This window comes from Sphaeramia orbicularis, chromosome 12, assembly GCF_902148855.1.
Source record: "Sphaeramia orbicularis chromosome 12, fSphaOr1.1, whole genome shotgun sequence".
Taxonomy (NCBI): domain Eukaryota; kingdom Metazoa; phylum Chordata; class Actinopteri; order Kurtiformes; family Apogonidae; genus Sphaeramia; species Sphaeramia orbicularis.
Window position 1 is genome coordinate 55,843,460 of NC_043968.1, and position 25,982 is coordinate 55,869,441.

A 25,982-nucleotide genomic window follows, 5' to 3' on the forward strand; every position below is an offset into this window, starting at 1 on the left:
AAAAAATAAACTAGCTGCCAGCAACAAAAAGCATTTACTGATCTAAAATGTTTAATAACTTTTCATACAATAATCCTATCATTACATGTAAATAATCAAAATGAAAAATGCAGTTTGTCATCTTTTCATGGTCATCAGATATGACCCATGTGGACGTTCAGAGGCTCCGTAGTGAACGTGGACACACTGTCATCTTCTACAACATTGATTCACCAATAAAACCCATGGAGTTTGATAAATTCTAGTGATTTTTTTTATGTTCAGTTAATAATATTTTTGCTAAAAAAAAAAGTAAACTTTTTTCCTCTTGAGTTTCCTCTGTTTTGATATAAGAACACAGAACATCTACATGATAAATAAATTAAATACAAGAAAAACCTGGCTGATGCTGAAAAATGAAAAATGCAGATGATGATAATATATTAAACGGTGATAAATTGCTTAGAAAAGGTTAAATTGGGAGAAAAATCCATTTGGATGTTGTTGCAAACATGTTGCGTTTTGGATACAAAAGGTCTTGGGAGCAACAATTTCATTTTCTCCTTTTCACAAAGCAAAAACCTTGATTCATGAAATATAGTTTCTGTGGCTATTTGTTTTTCTTAAAACCCCATTTTCCATCTAACATCCATTTGCAGGTTTTCTGAATCTGGGCTAGTTTTGTGACTGTTGGTCGAGCAAAACAAGACATTTTTTAACATATACTATGGGTCTTTTTAAACCAATGGACAAATAAATGAATACATTGCATCCTTAAGGGATAATATGATCAATTAAAAGCTAATAAATAATGGTTCTGAGGAGACGTTTTGCATTGATTGTTGATTTCATGAGCTTGGTGTTTCCACCGTAATGAGCCTCCAGGAGTGAATGTGACAACGGAGTATTAACCAGCTGTTACTGACATGTTGGGAAAAAGAATAATAATTTAAAAAAAACAGTGAGTGAACAGACCTTTAGTTGAATAAAGTCAGAATAACAAAAGCTAATTTATCTTTATGTCTGAAAAATAAACAAGGACAAACCCCTGAAGCCGACTCGACCCTCTTCAATTACTGAGCGTAATGAGAGGCTTCGCTTCGCTGATGGAGGAGACGCCCTAAAGAGCAAAGAAACGCTCTGATTCAGACCGAGTAGATTTCTGGAAGTGAACATACGCACTACTTTAAGAGCAAAAAGCAGATAATGATCTCTGCTGGGAAATTACACTGTTAGACTTTCAGACTATTGAAAAATAGGATCATCGTTTTTCATATTATTTATCTTCCTTATTTGCTGGCATTTCATTTAACACCTTTTTTGTAAAAACTCTAAGGTGATGGATGATATCTTAAAACTTCATCATCCACCGCCAACTTGATGATGACTGAGATCTTTTCGTCCCTGGTGTGGCCACTGAGTCATCGCTGAATGATGAATGCGTGTCGCACTCCACTGAGGAACGCCACGAATCCATCGACACTGTGAAACGCTCAGAAATCGGCAGATTGGCAGAGAATCCTGAGAGGAAAAATCAAAAGAGTGTCACCGAATGAAATGTCTAAAGCTCTGCAAAGACTAAAATGTTTCCACGTCTCCCTTCTTTTGCAGTTCAGTGCTTCTTTTTTTTTTGTTCCAATACTGCAGGTGAGTTTCAACAAAGAAGTCGAGCGGAATACCGCCGGAATTGGCTCCTCTGTGCTCTTGCCTGATTTTTTTTTTTTTTTTTTTTGATTGATCAGAGTAGAGCTCTCTGCCCGCCACGTGCACTTTTTGCCGCCTTGTGATACGCATCAATAAGTGAAAGGACACACCAGGTGAGATGAGCCGACGGCGGGCGCTGTCAGAACAGCACGGTGTCTGGTTCTGGCTCAGCAGAGCAGCTGCTTTGATGTCCCGCGAGCACCGGGAGCTGAGTGCAATTTTTCAGTGCCGTAGTGGAGCAGTGCATGCTGGGAATGCTACAGCACAGAGCCGGCTTCTGGAGATTCAGCGAAGGCAGCAGGCCTGTGGGTAAACACAAGTGATCTTTGAGTCTTCCTGTTTTTTTTTTGAAGTGTGGTTTCTTTCATTACTTGTCTGTGGCTGAACTCCCACAGACATGAAACACTCAACGTTTGGCTGTTAAATATAAAACTGGAAGTACAAACACAGGTTGGAGCACGGGGTTAATTCATGTCTGACAGTTTTTTTTTTCCACTGAATTCTCCAAAGGAAAATAAGGACTGGGTGTCTAAATGAAATAAGTGTTCATTCAAGACTCAGTTTAACCAAATGCTCTTCAGGATATTTTACATGATACAAGTGTGCACATGTTATATACAAAGCATGGCAGCTAACCCTACACACTGACAGGGGATAATATGTACTGAAATCCAATAATAAATACAAACAAATCTCTCATATGTGCCCAACTAACCTCAAGACATAAGAACAAACATAATAACATAATAAAACATAACAGAAACGTAATAAACACAATAAAAACTCCATTATTTACCTGTTGTGTGAACATTAAATGTCATTGTTTGGCGGTTGTAAATATTCTGCACACTCATTAATAAACACCTCAGATCTATAATGTTGGCATCTTTTTCAGGTTAATAACAGTCATTTTCATTGTACGTCTTTAGATAAAACAGGGCATCATATATTTAAAATGATATGTTTTTTTTTGTTGCTTCTTACTGAATTATGAATTAAAGATCAGTTGACCACTTGGTGGATATTATATTCTATCTATCTATCTATCTATCTATCTATCTATCTATCTATCTATCTATCTATCTATCTATCTATCTATCTATCTATCTATCTATCTATCTATCTATCTTATAGATACATACAATGAGTTAAAACTGTAAGAAAAGGAACAATGTTTTGTGTTCAAATTGTAAAAAAAAGAGATTTCTTTTCCTTGAAATGGATATTATTACCTCCACCAGGAGGTATTGTGATCGCTTTGCTTTGTGTGTTTGTTTGTGTGTTTGTTTGCGTGTTTGTTTGTTTGTTAGCAGGATAACTCAAAAAGTTATGGATGGATTTTCATGAAATTTTCAGGAAATGTTGATACTGGCACAAGGAAGAATATAAATAATAGAAGCAAAGCACCTCTATGAATAATCACACACACATATACATACATATATATATGTCACAGTAAAGACTGAAATCCAGTAGGATTCCTAATCCTACTAGGACAGATAGTAATTTTAGTTTGTCCTAGGACAAACTGAAATCCTACAAGACATTAGGATCTGAAGATTGGAATTCCAATCTGTCCTAGGAGAATTTGCAATCCTACTTGGACAGATTGTAATTCTATTTGGAAGTGGGATCTGAAGATTGGAATTTCAGTCTGTCCTACGGCGAAAAATTTAAGAATTCTGTCAGGACAATCTTGAATTCTATTAGGAGAATGTCAGATTATATCAAAATGTATGGAAAATAGACTGAATCATTTCACAGCCAAAATTCCAGTCAATTTCAGCATAGGTAAGCATACAATTTCGCCATCACTATTCCAGCTGAATTATTTTCATATCTTAGATACAGTATATGTCACTATTGAGTAGTATGTAGCACATTTAAGTATTAGAAAAACAACTGACAAAACCTCTGTAGTATTACTTGTTTGAAATTTTGAAGTTAGCTATAGACTAAGTTCATTGTCACTATTGAGTAGTATGTAGCACCTTTAAGTATTAGAAAAAAACAACTGACAAAACCTCTATAGTATTACTTGTTTGAAATTTTGAAGTTAGTACTATAGACTAAGGTTATTGTCACTTAACTAGTGAGTAGTATGCAGCACATTTAAGTCTTAGAAAAAGTCTTTGAAGCTTAGCTATAGAATATTACATTCAAAGTCTGTGTAAATTCTGAATAAAATCATGGTTTGTAAGAATATTGTTGTTTCTTTTACTTTTAACCCTACCATCTAGACCAGGGGGCAGCAAAATGCCAATGCCAACTTTAACATCGTACATTTTCTGAATGGCTTGGCAACAATTTGATAATAATAAAATTGTATGTTGCCATGGCAACGGGTTGTTTACAGGTACGTTTTTCAAATTCTACCGATTTCTGAAAACAAATGTGTCTCATTTACATACCAATGACAGTTACAAACGGCCATTGAATAAGGTTGGACCAGATAGGACAGCTGGCATCCTGGTTATACTGTGTATTGACCTAAGGGCCACATACTGTATCTAAGATATGAAAATAATTCAGCTGGAATGGTGATGGCGAAATCATAGGACAGACTGAAATTCCAAAATTCCAATCTTCAGATCCCACTTCCAAATAGAATTACAATCTGTCCTAGTAGGATTGCAAATTCTCCTAGGACAGATTGGAATTCCAATCTTCAGATCCTAATGTCTTGTAGGATTTCAGTTTGTCCTAGGACAAACTGAAATTACTATCTGTCCTAGTAGGATTAGGAATCCTACTGGATTTCAATCTCTACTGTGATATATATACACACACACACACACACACACACACACACACACACACACACATATATATATATAAATATATGTATATATAATTTTACAAACATTATTAGAAATAATACATTTAAAATGTCATCCTCAGTTGCATTCAGGGAACATTTTAAATCATTCTTTGAACTTTTATGCCAGTAAGCTGAACAAATCAGTGAACCAAACACAATACATGCTAGCCATCACAAACTGTAACCACAAATACATAAAGTGCTGAACCTGAAAATAAATTTTACTTCGAACCACAATGGGAAGTTGCATTTTTGTTCATCAAACTCTGGAAAAGGTGTTCCAAATGCAGCAGCACGAGTCCAATTCTCAACCTAACAGATTTCATTTTTCCCTTATTGCTTCAAATATATGTTTCCCCCTGTGTATGTAGCAGCATGTGAAGTACATATTAACAGTAAAGTACACAGTTCTCACCATCTTGGTCTCCAGGCTGAAGGCAGACGTCGGCGGCATCCCATTCATAGTTCTCATCGACGGAAGCTTTTCTCCTAGATGGAGTGAAAAAACACCCTTAATACTAAATAGAAACAAATTTATGGTGTTAAAAGCACACAGACGTGCTCATTAATGTGACTAAACACTGCAGCTCCAGCATTAGAACATATATCAGATTTACTGAAGGAAATGTAGCTTTATTCCTCTACTCTTACTTTTAGCTCCACTTCTATAATTGCTTAGATGGCTCAGAGTGTTTAATGTCCATGCTGTGCAAAGATTTCTTCTAAGTCCTGGTCAACCCAATTTCCTTTGTTAAATAAAAGTTCATTTACTCACAAATAAAATATTTACCTTCATCAGAGGGATGCAATTAATCTCTATAATCCTCAGCGTTATGAAAACTGCAATGCTTTATTGAATGGAACTGATTTTTATCGACTGATACAGACTATATAACTGCACTGATAAAACATCTCATCATCTTTTTCTTTAGAAATTATAGTAAACTGTGTTTTGCGTTCACCTTGAAGCACCTGCATCGACCATACAGTCCTCCTCTGCTACAAATGCAGCCCCTGACATTTTCTTCAATAAAAGTTCATTTCCCTCGTTCATTACGTCCTATTACCTTTGGCTTGGTTCCATTCGGTCGCTGTGTGTGTCCTCTGAGAAACTCTGGCGTTCCTCTTCCATCTCAGGTGAGGTGATGAGCGTCGGTGAGATGTGACACATCGACAGGCGCCCGTTGGCGGGTTCCATGCTGCCTCGTCCGCTGCTGGCATAGCTGCTGTAGCTCCCCCCGGACTCCGGTACGCCTTCGTAGCCTCTTGTGTCTACCTCGTGGTCGCTGGTTCCATTGTCGTCAAATGGAAAACACCCTGAGGAGCTAGTCATGGCCTCCAAGTATCGCCCTGCTTCCCTCATGGCCTCCTGGTAGTCGAACGGCCATTTGGTGACACTCCAGGCCCCTCTTCTTGGTTCGTACTCGCAAGGCACAGTGTGATTTGGTGTAAACCTCTCTGGATCAACCAGCAGAGATGAGTTACAGGAAGTAGATGGAGGATTTCCAGGAGATTTTGACATCTTCCTGGGAGGAGAGTTCCTGGGCTCCCACACCAGAGAGTGCGGCCGATTGGAAGATGCATCCGAGCAGTTTTCTTGGCTGAGAGAGTTTATCCACGCATCAGGAGTCAAAAAGTCCCTCTCCTTCCGCCTTCTAGAGTCTAGACTCCGACTTCGCTGCTTAGAGTCCAGCATCTTTAAACGGTTGCGACTCCAGAGGTCCGTTTCTGGAGGTTGTGGAGATGACGGGGTCCTGATAAAACAGTCCCGGCTATTTAAGCTTTTGCTCCTCCTCACATCTTGGCCTTTCTGAGTCAGCGAACACCCGCGCTGCACATGAGAGGCAATCCTGTGGTGCAGCATGGGCTTTGTGGGCTGCTCCTCCACGCATATCTCAAACTCCGGCTCATCCACGCTCATCTCCACGCACACGTCTTCATCAGTGGGCTCGGGGAACACTACCTCCGCTTTTGAAGAGTCTGGCAGCGAACCGAGTGCTGAATTAGATCTTTCAGTATATTTATTGGTATGGAAAGACAACGTTGAAAGGCTGCCACGACTAAGATTGTTCCGTCTCCAGGCCTCCGAGTATGAATCATTCGTTTGCATTTCTAAGACTGTGGATTGTGGTGAATTATCATAACCCTCTGGTGCTGCCTCCATCCTTTCATGTTTCTGGTGCTTTGAGGAGAGATGTGGGAGAGTAAATCTGTCTTTGGAAAAACTGTCTGCCTCCTCGGGTTGGAGGGGGGTCTGTTTGGTGAGCGACGGATGCTGGTTTGTAAAATGAGACACACCTAAATGGGTCAGAGTAGGTGGGGAGACAAGACGATGATCTTCCCAGTGGAGCGAGGATGAGGAGAAAGGGCTTGAAGACAGCCTCAAGTTCTCCTTGCTGCTATGGGGGTATCTGTGAGGCAAGGTTTTGCTCTTATATTTCCCATCCTCTCTCCTTACATTCCCCTCCTGCAGCTCCACATCTTCCATCCCCCTCCTTGCTTCTCTTGTCGACTTTCTTTCAAGTGTGTACTTCCTCAGCTCCCTCTCCAGCTCCTCCCTCTCCTGAGCCAGCTTCAGACAGTGACTGAGGTTCCCCCTTTCCCTTTCATGCTCCATCTGAAGCACCAGGGCGCTGGCGGTCGTCGACGGTTGACCGAGGCCCGATCGAATATGCGGGAGTACAGGAAATGACGGGCTTGGGTGCGGAATGGTGGCTAAGCTACTGTTAGAACAGAGGCTGCTGAAGTCGGGAAAGCCATCGTAACTTTTCTTCTGATCCAAAATGTTGTGATGGGGATGATATGGATCAGTTGGATAGCTTTGGTTTGGAGTGGCCTCTAATTGTTTGCAAGGCGGGAGTTCAACAGAGAGCACAAATGCTGGCTCTTTCTGATCTTCTCTCTCTGAGCGCAATGAAACTGACCTCCGGACACTAGCAGGAAGTGAAAGGTCATATCCCACACTTTTTTTGCTGTTTACACTCAGTGCGTCATGGTCGTATGGCGGCAGCATGAACCGTCCATCTGGACCGCGGCAGATCATCTCAATCGGAGGGGAAATTGGAATGGATGTTGTCCTAGTAAGACGACCTTTAGTGTAGTCAGAGATAGGGCGCTTGCGTCTGTGGTTATTCTCGGCGCTGTAAGAGGAACAGTCGGTCTGTGAGGAGGAGGTGGTAGTGGTGGAGGAAGTGGTTGGATAGAGGAGGGTTTTCTTCAGCACGCTGTCTGGACTGCTGCTGCCTGAAGTCTTCCTGCGTGGAAAGAGACGGAGGGGGAGGGAAGACAATTTTAAGAAAGAAAAAAGAGGCATAAGACAGAGGCCGATGTATAGATGGAGGAAACAAGATCGAGTGAAAGTGAAAGAGGAGGCGGGTGAGATGACGACGGAGAAAGATATAAAACACAGAGTTGAAGTGCTGCCATTTTTAGCACATTTGAGTTTCTCAGTGAAGAGGAGGGAAAGGTCAGTGGGGAGGTAATAAAATGAAATGATCGAGGGGTACTTACATTGATGGGGAGCGTTTATAGATGGTAGGAGGAGGCTCTGAAAAGGAGGGAGAGGGGCAAGATGGTATCTGACTCATTAGGATACAACCACACTGACCAAGAAGTAAAAAACATAATCAACCCTAATAAGAGCCCATTAAAGGGCCCCGGGCTCCCAGCCTTGTCCAAAAAGTTAATTACACTTACATTTATCAGCCACTAATGAGAAATTACCCTAATTAGCAAGTAATGTAAATGACATCAATAACTTTTACAACTGAATGGACGAGCGGGGGGACATAAGGAGCGCCAAATCCATGCAGTGGGCTATGATTTATATAATGGACTGAAAGTGCCTTCAATATTTTATTGAATAAATGATGATATTCATGATGCAGTTCATCAAAGTGAGTGTCTGCAGAGTCTCCGGAGTGAGAAGCATCTTTACCATCTCTCCTGTTTCTGCAGCGCCGGTCCCTCTTGTGGCTGATGACACAGGCCGACCCCAGCAGCAAGACCAGCGCCAAACACATGAAGCCGACCCCGCCCAGGACGCCAGCCAGTAATGGCTCCGGGACGAACTCCAGGAGACGGGACGTGGCAGGGTAGATCTCCATCCCTGTGATATATCGGTCAATACGAGAAAGGTAAGCCAAGTGGAACTGTGGAGTCAGCGAAACACTGTGACACACTTCAGGGCAGGGTTTAACGGTCGCTTTCAGCCATGTTGAAAGACACTGTAAAAATACTCAGCGTCCAGTAGCAATTTAATGGATTTCCAGAGAAAGTATTCATCCTCCTCACCTGTTACAAAAATGTTAAATTGTCATCTTGTCCTCCTCCAGCCTCTTTGAAAAATTTAGAAAGTTACATTATATAGTATGTAAGTATGGAACAGACTGAAGATGGAGCTCAAAGAATGTTCAAACATCAGCCAATTTAAAAAGAAGTTTCAAGAGATGGTTTATACACAGTATAAAACTGAAGAGGTGTTTGAGTATGAACACATGGGTACTGGGTTGTTTGTTTTTTTTTGTGTGTTGATTTGTTTATGTTTTGTGTGATTGCTGTTGTTGTTCACTTTGTCTTATTGCTTACTTTATTGTGCATTCATTTTGTGCTGCCTTCAAAGATGTATGTATGTATTTATGTATCTTTTACTTTTCTGGTATGTCAATGTAGTTGTGTATGTATGTATGTATGTATGTATGTATGTATGTATGTATATATGTATGCATCTATGTAGGTATGTGTATGTGAAGATAATAGGTGAGGTTAACTGATCCAAGGGACTTGATTTTTCATATATTACGCTGATAGGAAGCCAACAATAGTCTGTTTTGTGGTGAAGGGGTGAGATTAAATAAATTCTACTTCCTCCCACTGCTTTTCGAATATGCAAATGAAGTCATACTATGTTTTCATGTATACGTACAGGTTTTTGTTTTTGTTTGTTTTGTTTTCTTACAATCTGTTTCATTTCTAAAGACTAAGTGAGATTACTTGGTTTTGTTGCATATTTGAAATAAATAAACTAAACTAAACTAAACATTACACAGTAACTGACAAAATACAGCAGCGCTTCACTTTATTTTGTAATGATCATTTTTTATTACACATCTTGAACATCATAGGTATTAAATTATTACAAATTACAAAGTAAAAATAAAATGGAATTTGGAATTTGAGATAAAAATGTACTAATGTAGTGTCAAAATGGATATCATCTCATGTACATACTTTCCAAATGTTAAAAATAGTGCTGTCGCACAATTAAAATTTTTAATCAGATTAATCACAGGGTCGCTGTGGATTAATTTCGAATAATCACGATTAAATATCATTCATTTTTAATCTTCATTAATCATGTTTAATTTTGCATGAGCAAACTGACTCAAGAAAGAAGGGAATATATATGCACTTAAAGTGTTTGTCGCAAGCTGGGCGACACATGAGCCAAAGTACGAGCTGAATCCCTGACTAACGTATGCTTTACATTAATGTGACATTTGAAGCTGAAAGTGCTTTGGTGAAAAAACTCCTTCCTGCAGAGTGTGTATAATACTTTATGCCAGTTGAGTTTTTTTGTCCTCATATTTTCATCCAGAGGGCCAACGTACTGTTTAGTGTCTCTCAGTCATGACCAAATTAGGACTGATCCAATTAAGACTGTAAAACATCCAAGCACCTTATGTAGTTGGACTACACCTGCTTGTAGGTGTAAATCACTGTTTCACTTTATATCACTGCCCTGAAATGTGTAAATAATATCAGAAGTCTTTATTTACAGTATTGTACAGGAAGCTCTTTTAGAGGTAGTTCTTTAGCAAGTGTCTTTTAGAGTATATATACTAACCTTAATGTCAACCTGGTTACTAACCCACTATTTTGTTTTGGTCTTTCTGTTTTTTGTCTTCTTGCAAAGCTGCTGAATACTTGAATTTCCCTTGGGATTAATAAAGTATCTATCTATCTATCTATCTATCTATCTATCTATCTATCTATCTATCTATCTATCTTATAGATACATACAGTGAGTTAAAATTGTAAGAAAAGGAACATAATGTTTTGTGTTCAAATTGTAAAAAAAAAAAAAAAAGATTTCTTTTCCTTGAAATGGATATTATTGTTATTATTATTACCTCTGCCAAGGACAGCGGAGGTTCTGTTTCCATTGGGGTTTGTTTGTTTGTCTGTTAGCAAGATAACTCAAAAAGTTATGGAAGGATTTTGATGAAATTTTCAGGAAATGTTGATACTAGCACAAGGAATAAATGATAAAATTTTGGTGGTGATTGGGGGGGGAGGGGGCTGATCTCCCTTGGCGGAGGTCTGTGCCCTCCGAGCACTTTTCTAGTTATTATTATTATTATTATTATTATTATTATTATTATTATTACTTCATATATATGCAGAAATATTACAAGATGCTACTGCTTTTTTATAGGAATACTTCTGAAGGTTTTTATAAGATCCTACATATTTGTTGACAAATTCCACAATTAAAGACATTGCATCCTAAGTATGTGTACATGTTAAAAGATACGTAATAAGCAACACCTGATGTGATTCAACGCTGTATGATGCAGTTCAGATGATTTGATTTGTTTTCTTTGGTTCTTCTTAAGCGGACAAAAAATAGCTTAAAAAAAGTTTAGATAGGAGGAATCAGTCTGGAGATAAATGTAAAATTATTGGGTAGATTTCTAAATAATAGAAGCAAGGCACTTCTATGAATAATTACATATACATATATATATATATATATATATATATATATATATATATATATATATCATATTTAATAAATATAAATATAAATGCAAAATAAATATATAAATCTATCTATCCTCCATCTTTATGGCTTTGTTCTGCTGCCTGTCACTACCGGATCAGCTGCCCATTTGTTCATGTGTGATGGTAACTCTACTTGGACAAACTGCCTGAAATGCCTTGGCAGAGACATTCAGAGTCAATATGTGCTGCAGATGGGTTAATTGCATTAAAATGTTTAATCAGATTAATCATGATGATGGATTAATCTGCGTTAATGCATTAATTTTGACAGCCCTAGTTACAAACTAAACTGTTGTAGTTGACCTGTGTTGACCAAACACAGGGATGTGACCCAAAACGGGCCATAGAGCTGTATTCACGAGGTCGCTAATTGACAGAGGAAAATATACAGCAATAATATGATATGAACTGATTTTGCAAATGAAATACAGACAATAGAAATGTTGATCTCAAGTCATGTGAAATGCAGAGGAGGGGTTTAACAAGGTGAAAATGATGAAACAAGACGGACCTGATGTAAAAGTTTCAATGAGACAAAAAAAAACCTAAATGTGAAAATACTAAAATTCTGTTAAAGATGTATCAAGACAAAATTACATGACGAGACAAAAATGGTATAATGACAAAACCCTAATAAAAGAAACTAAAAACTGTTATGAAAAATAAACTTCCAGAGTTCATAAAAAATGTCAATTTATGGAAATTACTGGCATATTTTGTATATTTGGGAAATACCAGATTTTACTTTTGCTCCTGAGTGGAAAAATTTTGGAATCTCTGTATCTGAGTCTTCATTTTGGTTTAAATACCCACATAAAAGAGCAGTAACATCAAACAGCTTTGTAAAAAAAAATCATATTTCTCTTTCCTTGAACCTGCAAAACCTCACACTGTCATTCTTCTATTTCAGGGTTTTACAATTACAATGGACTTTGGACAGAGTTCCAAAAAAGAGCTTATGTTTTGCAATAATGAAAATAATATGCAATAATTCAATACAAAATGTGGGGGATTTTATTATATATTACATCAAGGCTGGTGATTATTACAAAGTGCTGGCATTCACTTAATGAAGTAAAAGGGTCTTGTATGTTGATAAATGAAAGTGTGATTTTTAACTGCTATTAGGTTTTACTTGATCACAATGTTTTTTTGGACAAATTCAGTGTTTTTATGAGCTCCCTTTAGATGATGTAAGTGAGAAAATCAGAGCAATCCAACACAGTGGACACTCATGCATCATCTCATACACTGCAATTCATACTGTTACTGTAACTTTACTGTTCTTGATAAACCTGATCTGCAGTAGCATGTTTGTAAATCATTTACTAATTGTTATTAGACTGTAATTAACTGTTTTCATAAACAAAAATGGTTTTTTGTATATTTTCTCCATGAAGTGAGAAATAATAATAATAAATATTAATAAAATGTGAGAGAATGTCCGATTAGCTGCATTAAAATTTTCCAACAGTGTATCACTTCCTGATATTACGTTTTAAATATATGTTTCTTTGCTTCACAAATCAAACACATAATGTCCAGCTGAGGGAACATTTTTGTAACTGCATGAAAAATAGATTCATTAAAAAAAAAAATCAATCACATTGTTTTTTTGTTTTTTTTCATGCCTAAAGAAGAATAAAAACACTCAGGATAAAAATCTTGACAAAGGTTGTCATCATTCATGCATGAAAGGGTTAAGGTGTGAATAGTGAGCAATAGGCATCTTGTTTCAGGCAATTAATGCAATTAATATAAGCTAAACCATGATAATATTGAACTGAACATGAACTAAACTGTTGCACTAAACAAAAAGAAGCAGAGTTCATGGATCTGTACAAACATCGGACCTCTTTGACTCTTATGCATATTTCAAGCTGCTTTCGTCAGTCTGATATTGCTCAACAGAACAAATACAAATCATTTACATCATAAAATAAAGTAACTCACGAATGCACAATTGATATGAGCACAGATTTTGCTGCGTTTCAAATGATTTCAATCTTTTGTCCCTGATGAACATTATCACTGTTTTGCAACATTTACATAATTTGCAGCATCAGATGTAAGAGTTGAGGCGTCAGGCTGAGATTAGCAGCAGAGGGATGTTAAACATCACATAATCTATGGCTCTTTCAATAGTTAACACCCAGGGGAGCTGTAGATTCATCTGTTTGATAGTGTATCTAATGAAACATTCATGTCACATTCACATAAGAATCAGAAAAGACCAGTATAAACTCTGTCTCTAACTCTTTTTGAAAAGTTATTAGTGGAGCTATTTCTATCATTCAGGCTTCTAATGGACAGCGTTCCCCTGGGCCCTGCTCTAATTTTGGTGTGGGAAACAAAAGGGACGTGAAAAAAAAAAAAACATAAGGAACAAAAAAAAAAAAAAAAAAAAAAAAAATAAGGGAAAAGTAAGACAAAGAGAGAAAGTGGAGAGGATGGGTTGAAACAGGAGGTGGGGCAGGATTGCAAAGGGGGCAAGGTTGCACTCGAACACCTACCCACGGTGGAGACATTGACTGATGGACTGGGCTCGCTCAGCAACTCCCCGCGACGAGATAGCAGCCGCAACTCGTACACACAGTCCTGAACAGCATCCACACACAGAAACACACACACACACACACACACACACACAGAGAATGCAGGGAGGACTGGGGATGAAACCACACTTTGTCAACACGGGACTGTGCCTGCAATGCTAATGAAGTTCATTTGAATTTGTGTAGGCCTATATAGGAGACACAGAGGAGGATGAGACGGCCAGATAGAAGAAAAAGCCAGCGTTCACAGATTGAAAGAAGACAGAAAAGTGATGGCTGCCATGTCGTGTGCATAATTGAGAGTCTACAGAAGTAAAACCGCTGAGGTATAGCCTAGATAAAAATCTCTAAGGCATTCAGAGAGGAGCGTGGACTGATTAGTCTCCGAGGGAGCAGAGTGACTGCCTTGTTACCTTGTGCAGACCCGGAACCACTATCTCGCTGCTGTTGGCGCTGATGTCTTCGTCTAAATTAAACCACTCCCCCTGCTCGGCGCGGGACTGGAGGACGAAGCCGGTGATGGGGGGGTGCTGAGCCTCGGGGGGGGACCACTGCAGAACCACACCTGCAGGGCCCCGGTCGGCCCACAGCGACACCGGGGGCTTCGGTTTACTTTTCCTTGGCACAAGATCTGACGAGGAGAGAATAAAGCAGCACTTTCAGTCAATCAGACGCACACTGTGAGGCAGAAAAATGAAATTACACATGAGGAAATCGCCAGCGCTGCAGATGTTCAACTTCAACATCCTTCGGTTCCTTCGAATATAAAGGACAGAGGATGAAGCTCATCAAACCAAACTTGATTCATCGTGTTTAAATTATTTATAAATTCCTTGTGATTGTTTTCAGCTTCACACATCTAGTAGTAACACCAGAATATTCAGATTAGCGGAAAAAACAGCTTCAGAAAGAAATCCAGAGCAGCTATTATTTAGAAGGAAATCACTTTAGACTACATGAGAGATTTTTTTTTTGTATTACACAGTATTATTTTAATGATGATGTTGTTTGGCTTATTTTGAGGTGTTATTGTGAAATAAATAGTCCAGCCTTATTTTAGATTTGGGTGTGAATTTAGTGGTCATTGGTTCATGAACTAAATATTCTACCAATGTTTTTCATTTATTGTTATTCTCATTAGTGAAGTCATACTGCTGGGATCCTGAGCAAATAAATGAGTAAAAGTATTTAATCAAATTTAATGATTTATTTGAAATCTTTAACCTGAGGTAGGACAAGCATCCTTGAGGTTGTGGTCATTAAATGTTTCTGGGATTCTGCACACTGTTCAGCATGAATGCAATGATTTTTAAGATGTTTTTGATACCTTGAATAAGGAAAAAAGGCAGAAAAAAGCTTGCAGCAGGGACACAGTAGAAAAGTGTTTTTCAACCTTGGGATCTGGACCCCACGTGGGGTCGCCTGGAATTCAAATGGGGTCACCTGAACATTCTAGTAATTGATAAAAATAAAAAATAAAAACTTACTAACAAAAATATATGGTGAGTTGAGAGAGCCAATCACAATACATTAAAGACACGACAAACTGTGAAGCTGAAACTGAAGCACTGTGGTACTGTTTATCTTTCAAATGTTCATTGTGGTCAGTTTCAGATGCTGCAGCTCTTTCATAATTCATAGTTTGAGTTCTTGTTTGTTCAGCCTTGTCAGCCTTGTAAATCCAAGCTGGACTGACTGTACATATCCTGACCAAGGAAAATAAAATTCTCACTTTGTGCAGTAATCTACACCCGGCTTTTCTGCCTCCGTCCATAATAATATACATTATATAGACTAAATGTTGTCTAAAATTAACGCTTATTTGCAACATAGTATAGCAAACTATTACATGATCAAAACGAAATTCTCTGTTTTGAATGTCTGGGGTCGCCAGAAATTTGTAATGTTAAAATGGGGTCAAGAGCCAAAAAAGGTTAGAAACCACTGCAGTAGAAGAATAATCTCTTGTACATCATCTCTTGTACTTTTTAGGTTTTGAATCCACTGCTTTGGGAAACATGGTGGTGGAGCAAGAAGGTCCTGGGTTTGATTCCAACACCAGTCGATGGGGGTGGGACCTTTCTGGGTGGAGTTTGCGTGTTCTCCCCGTGTCTGCATGGGTTCTCTCTGCAGATTACTGCTGTGAAGAATCACTTTGGAATAATGGAATAAAACTGTCTGGCGTGTTTGTTTTTCTCCTTAAACCAGTTACAATTAAAGATGCCCTATCCTGATGCTCAGTATCAGATTTTTTTTGCAGATAATTATAATCCTGTACAATACACAGAGGCACGTCGACCACTCAGAAAACTCAGGTTATTTGGTTTCATAAAAATATTTTGTTGGGCTGTTCGTATTATTTAAAGGATATTATGTATTTTTATTGCAAATACTGGTGTTTAACAGTTAATATAGAAAAACTCATCATTAAAGGTACTGTATCTAAGAATTATGTTCCCAGTAATCATAAAATGGCCATGACTGTCACCAGACATTAAGGAATCATGTTCATTTCAAATACTGATATCACTGACAGTAGAAGTCCAGCCAGAATATTTGGATTTGAAAAGCTAAGTGTCAGCACCAAAATAATGTTTATGTTGTCATTTTGTATTTTGGTCTGATGCTCCACCCATCACCTGTCTTCCAATCACCAAGTCAGTAGCCTTTCAGCATCCAGGTTGCCAGTTCCCACTGAGCTGCAGCTGGAACATTTCTGATCATAAATGTCTGACGTTAATAAACCTAAAAGGCCTCGTATTATTCCCAAATATGTCATGACAAACTGAGAAACAAAACAAGGATATGTACAGGAGATTCTTTTGAAACATGGAGATGGCTGAAAGCAGAGAAGAATTTGAAGACCAACGCTGGCTCTGACCGTGGTCTTCCACGGCTGAGAGCCACTGAGACCCAGGGCCAGGCCCCAGTGTCTTCTCCCAGGGCCAGTCCGGGAGAAGAGACCGCAGTCTGGCCCTGAGTGAAGAGACCACAGTACAGGACCAGGTGAAAAGGCTGGGCCTGGTAATAAATAGTGGTGTAGGATTCGTTGCTTGCCATGGTAGCTCCTTGTAGTAGACGCTCATGCTGGACCTAGCAACCCCTAGTCTGGGGGAGGGGATACCACGCTATACAGTATTTTGAATGTGATTGCAAGACCAGTTTTGGCCACAATCCTACATACGACTCCTTTGAGTCTCATCTGTTTTTGGAAAATGCCACTTTTTTGTTTTTCCTTCCTTTCTCGACAGCTACATGTACACGTATGTGGCTTCAGTTCTTCCCAGTTTCTATTTTGTTCCTCATTGCATTTTTCTTGTACACTGAACTCATAAGCAACAGTACAGGTAGATATTTATTTGGAGCCCTGCAAATTGGTATTGTTCCTCCAAACATTTTTTTTTTATTATTATATTACTTTATTATTTCAAATATGGAAATGGTACAAGCTTTGAAACTAAGTAAAAAATAAAGTAAAGTAAAAAAATAATAATACACACAAAAAAGAAAAGGACAAAAAGAGTCATATTTGAAAAGGAGTGAGAAGAAGCATAGCTTATTAGCTCTCACCCCTTTGTCTAAACCAGCAATATGTACATATATACAATCATATATATATATATATATATATATATATATATATATATATATACACACACACACACACACACACACACACACACACACACACACACACACACATATATATATATATATATATATATATATATATATATATATATATATATATATATATATATATATATATATATATATGTACTTACATATACATACGTACACATACATACACTTTAAGGAGATCAATTTCTTTGGTGGAACATTTGCAAATGGGGACATGAGCTCTGGCTATAAAATGTGGAAAATCCCTGAAAAAGAAAAGAATTTAAAAAAACTGAACAGGCCTGTGTTTGTGCATGATCAAAACTGTCATCAAAACTTTCACTGTGCAGACACAAGTTGTCTCGGAGACTGTCGTTTCGCATAGTGAAGTGTACAAATGGTCTGAATGACTGTAAGTACTCTGCCAGAATAAGGCGAATATTTTGATCACACAGTGGTAGATTGTAATTTTCCTGTTTTTCTGCATTATTGGTTTCAGAATCCCCCTCTCTACATGAAAGAACAGCAACCTCTGAGCTGCAACTACACTCTAAAAATTACTCATTTTGACTAAGACCCATTTTTAGTCATTTTAATACCACAACACACTTCCTCAGGTGTATGTGTTGCACCCAAACAACTTCTCTTTCGGCCTGGATTGATACAAATACAGTAAAGTAAATGAAGTGGTCAAGAGCAGAGGATGAAAACAGAGCCAGCCCAGAAGAAGAAGAAAAAGGAGGAGGAGGGGAAAGTGGAAAAGTAGAAGGAGAAGAAGTAGATGGGGAGGGGAAGATGAGGAGGAGAAGATGACAAGGAAGATGAAAAAGGAGAAGATGAATGGGGAAGAGAAGAAAGAAAAAAATGAAGGAGAAGAAGGGGGAGAAGAAGGAGAAGAAGAAGAGGAGGCAATGGAGAAAAAGATGAAAAAGAAGAGGAAGAAGAAGATGAAAAAGAAAATGGAGAGGAGGGGGGAGAAGGAGGAGATGGGGAGAAGGTGATGGAGCAGAAGACAAAGAAGAAGAGGAGTTGAAGTAGAAGAAGGAGAAGAAAAAGAAGTAAATGGAGGAAAGAGAAGAAGACAAAGAAGAAGGAAGAGAAGTAGAAAGGGAGATGACAGAAGAAGAAAAAGAAGAAGATGGAGAGAAGATGAAAAAGAAAATGAAGAAGAGGGAGAAGAAAAAGAGGCGATGGAGAAGAGGAATGAGGAGATGAAGAAAAGGAAAGAGAAGATAAAAAAATGAAGGAGAAGAGGGAGGAGGGGGAGAAGAAAACAAAGAGGATGAAGAGATGAAGGCAATAGAGAAAAACACAAAGAAGAGGAGGACGAGGAGAAGATGAAGAAGACGACACAGGAGAAGAAGAGGGGGGGGGGGGGAGGAAGAGGAGGAAAACAAAGAAGATGACGAAGCAGGAAGAAAAAGAAGAAAAATCTGAACAGATTGTTGGTTTTTGAAGTTCCGACCCTGGTGAATATATGTGCTTTCAGACAGACCGTAGATATCTGTACAGTGATGACTACACCTTTGAAGACTCCACTACTGAAAAACAAGCTCAAAAGTGAACAGCAAGTTAAAAAAAAAACAGGTTTGATTTTCTCCAGGCTTTGAATTGGAAATGTTGAACCATAGCAGAAAAACAGGGCTGTTCTTTTTTGCTGAGGGTTGTTTCTCTCTAATCTCCTACACATGGGCTTCCAAAGAGCATCGAACACACACATTAACAAACTGAAACATTGGTCTTTGTACTCAGGAATTTAATAAAGTACATGTTCATTTGCTCCAAAATCCCCTGATCTATAATTGGTTATTTATTTTATTACATTTCCTCTGTTTTTGTCTTTTCTATCGTAATTGTTCAGCGTGTTGAAACTAGATCCTGGTTATTTGATCAGAAATGTTGCAATGATACTAATCAGTCCAGTTTAATGGATGATTTTTGGTCCTGGGTGAAAATGAAAGAAATGTATTTGTTTAGAGACACTAGTTTATTAGTTTAGCCAGTTAACTAGAACTGATGACTCTTTTTGCTAAGTATCTGAATCAGTTGGTGCAGATATTGGCTGATAGTTGATATTAGTCTTTCCCAAGTGAAAATATTGACTCCGACTGGAAATAATATGTAGTTCAACAGATTAGCGACTGGAGTTTAAGTGTTTGGTTCAAGTGTAGACCAAGATGTTACACTGCAGCTGCTGATCTCCAAGGAAAAGTGTCAAGATGCATAACTGGAATATGTAATAAGTACAGTTTATCATCTTGAGTGTATTATTTGATTGTACTGTCTGTGTTGCCTGGATAGATGCAATCCAGTTCTACCTTCAGGAACAAAAAAATAAACATGACCTGACCTCCTTAAGGATTAATTGAATGTGTGTAGAGTTTAAGTTGTGAATCATGAGCTCTGGAAACATGAGAAAACAGGTCAGTGGAAAAAAAAAAAAAAACCCTAACCAAACCTCTGCAGCAGCATCGCCTTCAGCCTTGATGCATTAACCGTGGTGATCATTTCAGTAAGCCTGTGTAATGCCACCAAGGTTATTGTCGTTATCAAAAACTAACAAAATGACGAACACTGGAATTGAAAAAACATTTTCATTAACTCAAATAAATAAAAACTATAATTAAAAGAAAAAAAAACAATAACTAACTGAAACTATTTTGTGCTTACAAAACTAACTAAAATATATAAAAATTATGGATGAAATTCCCTTCGTTTTCGTCTTTGTCAATGTTGGATTGATATGAAATCGATTTATTTCACTTGAGCAATTTTAGCTGGTGACACCATACGTTATGTCACGGTCCGTCACTTCTCGTCACTTCTCGTCACTTCTCGTCACTTCTCGTCACTTCTCGTCACTTCTAGTCACTTGTGGCTTAGAGTCTACCTGGAAACATGGAGACTAAATTTGGGAGAAAGCAGTAGAGTCCTGTCTGGGATTTATTTGAATTCGACGGGGAGGAAGATAAAAGTTACAAAACAACTAAAACTAATACTAGAACTAAACTAAAACTAAGCATTTAGAAAAAAAACAAAAACTAATTAAAACTAGCAAACCTGCTCTAAAAACTATTTAAAATGAACTGAATTAGAGAAAAAAAAAGTCAAAACTAAATAAAACTAAACTAAAATGAAAAATCCAAAACTATTATAATCTTGAATGGCACAAGATTTATTTTTTATCTATAGTTGCATTAATGTTTCGCCAGGATCTTGTATTGAAGCTGGAGAGTCGGACCACAGTGCCACTAAAAAGTTTAGTTTAATACTATTTTTTGATTTAGGGGAAAAAAAGAAAATCATCCAACATATGTTTAAAGTGGAAAGTGGAGCTCCAGCCGTTTCCACGTCGTGTTTGTTGCAGCCATATGATATCATATGGCAGCACTGCCGCTGCTGCTGCCTGGCGGCTGTGTGAACCTCCACTTCCCATAATGCATGTCACAATAAAATTCCAAAGATGCCCGAGTTACCTACCGGCTACTTTGTCTCCAATATTAGTGGAATTTGTTAGTGGCTCATTAATTTTGCCGATCGACAGCAGATGAGTCGAGTAGTTTCAGAAAACAGTACCTCAAATCAGTAAACATGTAAAAGAAACAAAACTGCCATGAAGCCAAAAGTACATAATGAAAATCGATAAAATGTATGTAAACAAATGGTTTGTCTATGGTGTAGTACACTTTGAAATTGTTGTTCACTGTGAGGCAAGAGATTCAGGTGTGTAATCACGGAAAGACTTACAGATTCGTGATACTTAGGCTATGACTTGGGTTTTACAGATTTGATGAAAAATTGGTAACGAAAGTCTCCCGCAGCTTTAAATAAGACCATAGCATTGTAAACTACAGAGAAATTAAAGGGATCTGAAAACCTTCTGGAGACACTGGAAAGTCTTCTCCATCATCCCAAAGATCCTAAATGGGGTTCAGGTCTGGACTCTGTGGTCTCCAATCTATCTGTAAAAATGATGTCTCATGCTCCTGAACCACTCTTTCACAATAAAGCCTGATGAATCCTGATATTGTTATATTCAAATATGAAAGTGTCGTCAGCATAGAGAGAAATCAACTGAGGTTCAGACCTGGTCATTCAGTATATTCAGGTTCAGCTGACCTCATTTTATGGACACATAATGCTCCTGAACCTTGACCTGACAAACTGAATCAACCCGATATCATAACACTGACTCCACAGGCGTGTACTATAGGCACTGGGCATGATGGGCAATCACTTTACCCAGATGCATCCATCACTCTGAAGCAGGGTCAGTCTGGACTCATCAGACCACATGACCTTTTTCCATTGAAACACAGTCCAGTCTTTATGCTCTTTATCAAACCGAAGGTTGCTGAAGAAATGAGAAGGTCCTCACTGCATCAGTTAAAGGGTTAAAGAACTGAAACATATTAATCCCTGCAGTAAATATCAAATGGAAAGATCTGAACTTTTTGGAGTTAAATCCGGGTGGTGACTTTTCTTTTTGGCCAAGTTATGTACATCTATCTTACCTCCACCTCTGGCTCTGTACACACTAGACATTGATCTTGAAAGTGTATTTCCCAAAATGTGGCACCATTTGCCCCAGGTGATATAATCTGCTGCTGGCAACATCTGTTATTTCATCCAACAAAAGCACTGGCGCAATTTTGGGATGTTTTACACCTTGCTCGCTGCAAAAAAAAAAAAAAAAAAAGAGTAAAGAAAGTAGAGCTGCAGCATATTTATCCAGCTGTGTTTGTGCAGCTTGAAGCAAGTTTGGTGGAAGCCTTTTTTTTTTTTTTTTTTTTTTTGAAGAGCAACTTTACAGTGGATAGAAGCGAAGAAAAATATGCACTAGGGACAGTTAGCCCAGATATTAACTATAAACAATGGAAATCAATTTGATGATGGATTGTTATATCAGTAATTGCAATTTAATATTTTTTCCTCTAGGGTTGGTCAATATATTAGATTAAATGAATTAATTAAGCTTTCTGAAAATTCTGAAACATCACAAAATCAAGATTACTCCTCTGGAGACTTTTTAGTTTTTGTAAAGAGAAAGTATTCATGAATGAAGTTGTGTCTGCTTTTCATGTAGCCAGAAAACAACTAAATAAATTTATATATCATTAATTTTCTTGATCATTTTATGTCACTATTGGCAGTGGTTCTTTCATGTATAAGAATCCAAAAGTACATAATGGAAAATGGTTAAAATATATGTAAACAAATTGATTGTTTGTGATGGAGCACACTTCGAAGTTGTTCACCGTGAGGTGTTCGTGGGTAACCCGCTAATCCGCGCATCAGTAGTGAGGGGGGCTTTATCAACAGAACGCACCGCATCGGGTCGGTTCAATTTCACTTTTGATTTGCACAGGGAAACAGGACACTGTTGTCGTAGAATGGATCGTTAGTGTGAGCAGTCATATGGATCTATATCCCGCTGCTCGCTGACAGTACCAATCAGCTGAAATTGGATAATCTTCCATGGCACACCTGAAGATTTCTCACGGCACACTTATGTGCCACGGCACACTGGCTGGGAAACACTGGTATAGTAAGTGTTAGTAAATAAATATAATAGTCTAAAATATTTCTATAGTATCAGTCTGAATATGAAGTCAAACATCAACCGATTCAGGAGTACCTACATTTCATTTAAAGTCACAAAACCTATAGTAAGTTTTTTTTTTTTTTTCTTTAAAATTTACTGCAGAAGTTTTTGATTGAACTCTTCACTCTTTACTTTATTACCTCCGCCAGGAGGTATTGTGATCACTTTGCTTTGTGTGTTTGCGTGCGTGTTTGTTTGTTTGTTAGCAAGATAACTCAAAAAGTTATGGACAGATTTTCCTGAAATTTTCAGGAAATGTTGACACTGGCACAAGGAAGAAATGATTAAATTTTGGTGTTGATCGGGGGAGCAGATCTGTCTTGGTGGAGGTCTGTGCTCTCCGAGTGCTTTTCTTGTTAAAAGCATATGTGTGGATTATTGAACATTTCTGAAAAATAACCATTTAAACCACAGCTGATGGTCTTGGACTTCGATAGTTAAAAAGTACATGATTAACAGTTGGTGCTGCTGACTCATACCATTAAACCAGAGCAGAGGAAGCAACCAGGTGATGGCATTAAAATAGAAGCCATCAAGTAAAGTGATCAAATATGTCATTTCTCGTAGCTGCATCCAGCTGTTTTTATACCAGTGAAGACATAAAACATGACTTTTTGTTCCAATGAAAAACATGATGTTCATTATCTTCCTGGCGTCTGTTGGCAGGTTGTCTTGGCAGGTTTTTGCACCCTGTCATATGTTCTGTTTGTGCTTCCTGGTGTATTTGCTCGAACTGCTCCACTATCCTGCTTGGTATCATCACTTCATGTTAAAAACAGACTTAACCAACTATTTTGAGACTTTGACAATTATTTTTGATGCAATGTCAGCGAAAACAGAAATAAAGTCCACATCTATGCAATATTAAGACTTGTGAATTATTGATTTAACACATTTATATACCAGTTTAGGCCTCGTTTTACTCAATAATTCACTGTCTTTTAGGACTTTATTTTAAGAAGCCAACTGTGTTTATCTGCCAGTCATTTTGTTTAATGTTGTGCTGCTGGTTTTTTTGCCTCATCACTTAAATATGAGTCTTGGGCGTCTGCTATTAACAGGGGCTTTTTGCTGTATTTTTGATATTTTATTGAGTAAAAATTGGATTTGACAGTGATGTTAATTGGTAGACTGAGTGTTGGTACCAACCCAGGGTCCGAGCGGCGACAATCTCGCTGAAGGGCCCCGTGCCCATTTTGTTGTGCGACAGGACGCTGAACTGGTATTCGGTGGCCGGTTCCAGGCCCGTCACCTGCAGACTGGTACCGGAGGACGACAACACAGGAACAGAAAACCAGTCCTGCTTCCCCACATCATTATCACTCGCTGAAATCTTCTTCACCCTGTAGAGATGGAGAGTGATGGAGTGAGAACAAAAGAGCGGCAGGGAATTCTGGGAGTCTGCTTTTATGAAACATGACAGAAAAGTAGGTTTCATTAATCATTCATACTCATCATCAGCTCCAGATTCTGTAGCAGAGACAGCACTGATGTATCTGTGGTGGTGCACAGAGAGCTTACAACTCCAATTATGGTGATTTTCATGATTCTACCGCAGCCAAAGATCTACATGACGGTTTTATACAGAATGATTATTTGACCTCATGGGCAGCAGAAACCTCATCCCCTTTAAGAACAATGGTGGAAGATACTGACCCCGTTTACACACTAATACTCTTGTTTGTTTGTTAAAACTCTAGGACAGGGGTGTCAAACTCATTTTCTTTCAGGGGCCACATTCAGCCCAATTTGATCTCCAGTGGGCCAGACCAGTAAAATAATAGCATAATAGCCTATAAATAATGAGAACTCCAAATTTTTTAGTGCTAGAAAATAACTTTAAATGATGAAACTATTTCTATCCAAAACAAAAAAGATGTGATTAACTGGAAAAAAACTGAAATTTCTGATGAAAAGCAAGTACAATTTTATCAATATTACGCCTCAACTTATGATTTATACATGTGCATTGCACATCAGATCTACCAAGACACAAAACAGGCGGAATATTGTAAAAATTGCACTTACTTTTCTTTAGACATTTCAAGTTGTTCATATTTGTTCAGGTTATTGACAATGTGTTGTTAAAGGATATCAGAATTTAATGTTCTTTGTAATAAATCAAACAGGAAAAAAAATGGTGTTGCCATTATTTAGAGGCATAATGTCATATTATTTTTTTCACATTAAACTAAGAAGAAAATTTGGAGTCATTATTTCTAGGTTATTATGCTATTATTTTTGAGTTTGATGCCCTTGAATGTTAATGTCTTCAGGGTAATTTTTGCATTTTGCACTTTGCAAATTCATCCCACCGGCCAGACTGGAACCTTTGGCAGGCCAGTTTTGGCCCCCGGGACGCATGTTTGACACCTGTGCTCTAGGAGCAAATTTATTGGTTGAATTCATATCACATTGGGTTTATAGATTGCCAGTGACCCAGAATAGATGTCATTACATTTTGGGGACAGTAGGTCAAAGTTCTAATGTTTTATGATTTTTTAAATCTTTTCTTTTTCCCCATTTACTTATAATGGGCAAAATTTCAAATGTCTGTAAAAACATCCACTTTGTTTCAATTTACTTCAAACTTGGCACATATATTGATTCAATTGATATGCTGACATCACCACATGCATAGACGTGATGACATCAGTTGGATTGATGCCAAAATAAGCTACAATACATGCAAGAGGCAGGGATTTGTTGTGCCTGGTACCACTTGTTAAGATTGCGCTCATTCCAATTAATCTATAATTAGAAACAAAAGAATACAGTAGAGATATAAGTATATGTTCGACAACTTTGTGTGATTCACTCAGTCACTGGCTGTGTTACTGTGAACTCAAACATATTCAATATTCAGTCCATGCAGTCATATAGTTCCCATTGTGTAATAATACATCCTGTA

At 38.0% G+C, this 25,982-nt stretch overlaps 1 protein-coding gene across 1 annotated transcript in view; it reads right to left on the reverse strand.

Annotated features, from left to right (window-relative positions):
* Positions 1–384: 384 nt before the first annotated feature.
* Positions 385–25,982, reverse strand: part of igsf9a (immunoglobulin superfamily, member 9a) — a 181,162-nt gene continuing 155,564 nt past the window's right edge. The window contains exons 14-22 of the mRNA XM_030150820.1: positions 24,221–24,414; positions 14,259–14,476; positions 13,804–13,888; positions 8,442–8,612; positions 8,015–8,051; positions 5,572–7,758; positions 4,920–4,993; positions 1,794–1,986; positions 385–1,500 (exon numbers count right to left, since the gene is read on the reverse strand). Of these exons, the coding sequence (XP_030006680.1) occupies positions 1,823–1,986; positions 4,920–4,993; positions 5,572–7,758; positions 8,015–8,051; positions 8,442–8,612; positions 13,804–13,888; positions 14,259–14,476; positions 24,221–24,414 (3,130 nt within the window). The 3' untranslated portion in view covers positions 385–1,500; positions 1,794–1,822. The remainder of the gene's footprint in view (positions 1,501–1,793; positions 1,987–4,919; positions 4,994–5,571; positions 7,759–8,014; positions 8,052–8,441; positions 8,613–13,803; positions 13,889–14,258; positions 14,477–24,220; positions 24,415–25,982) is intronic.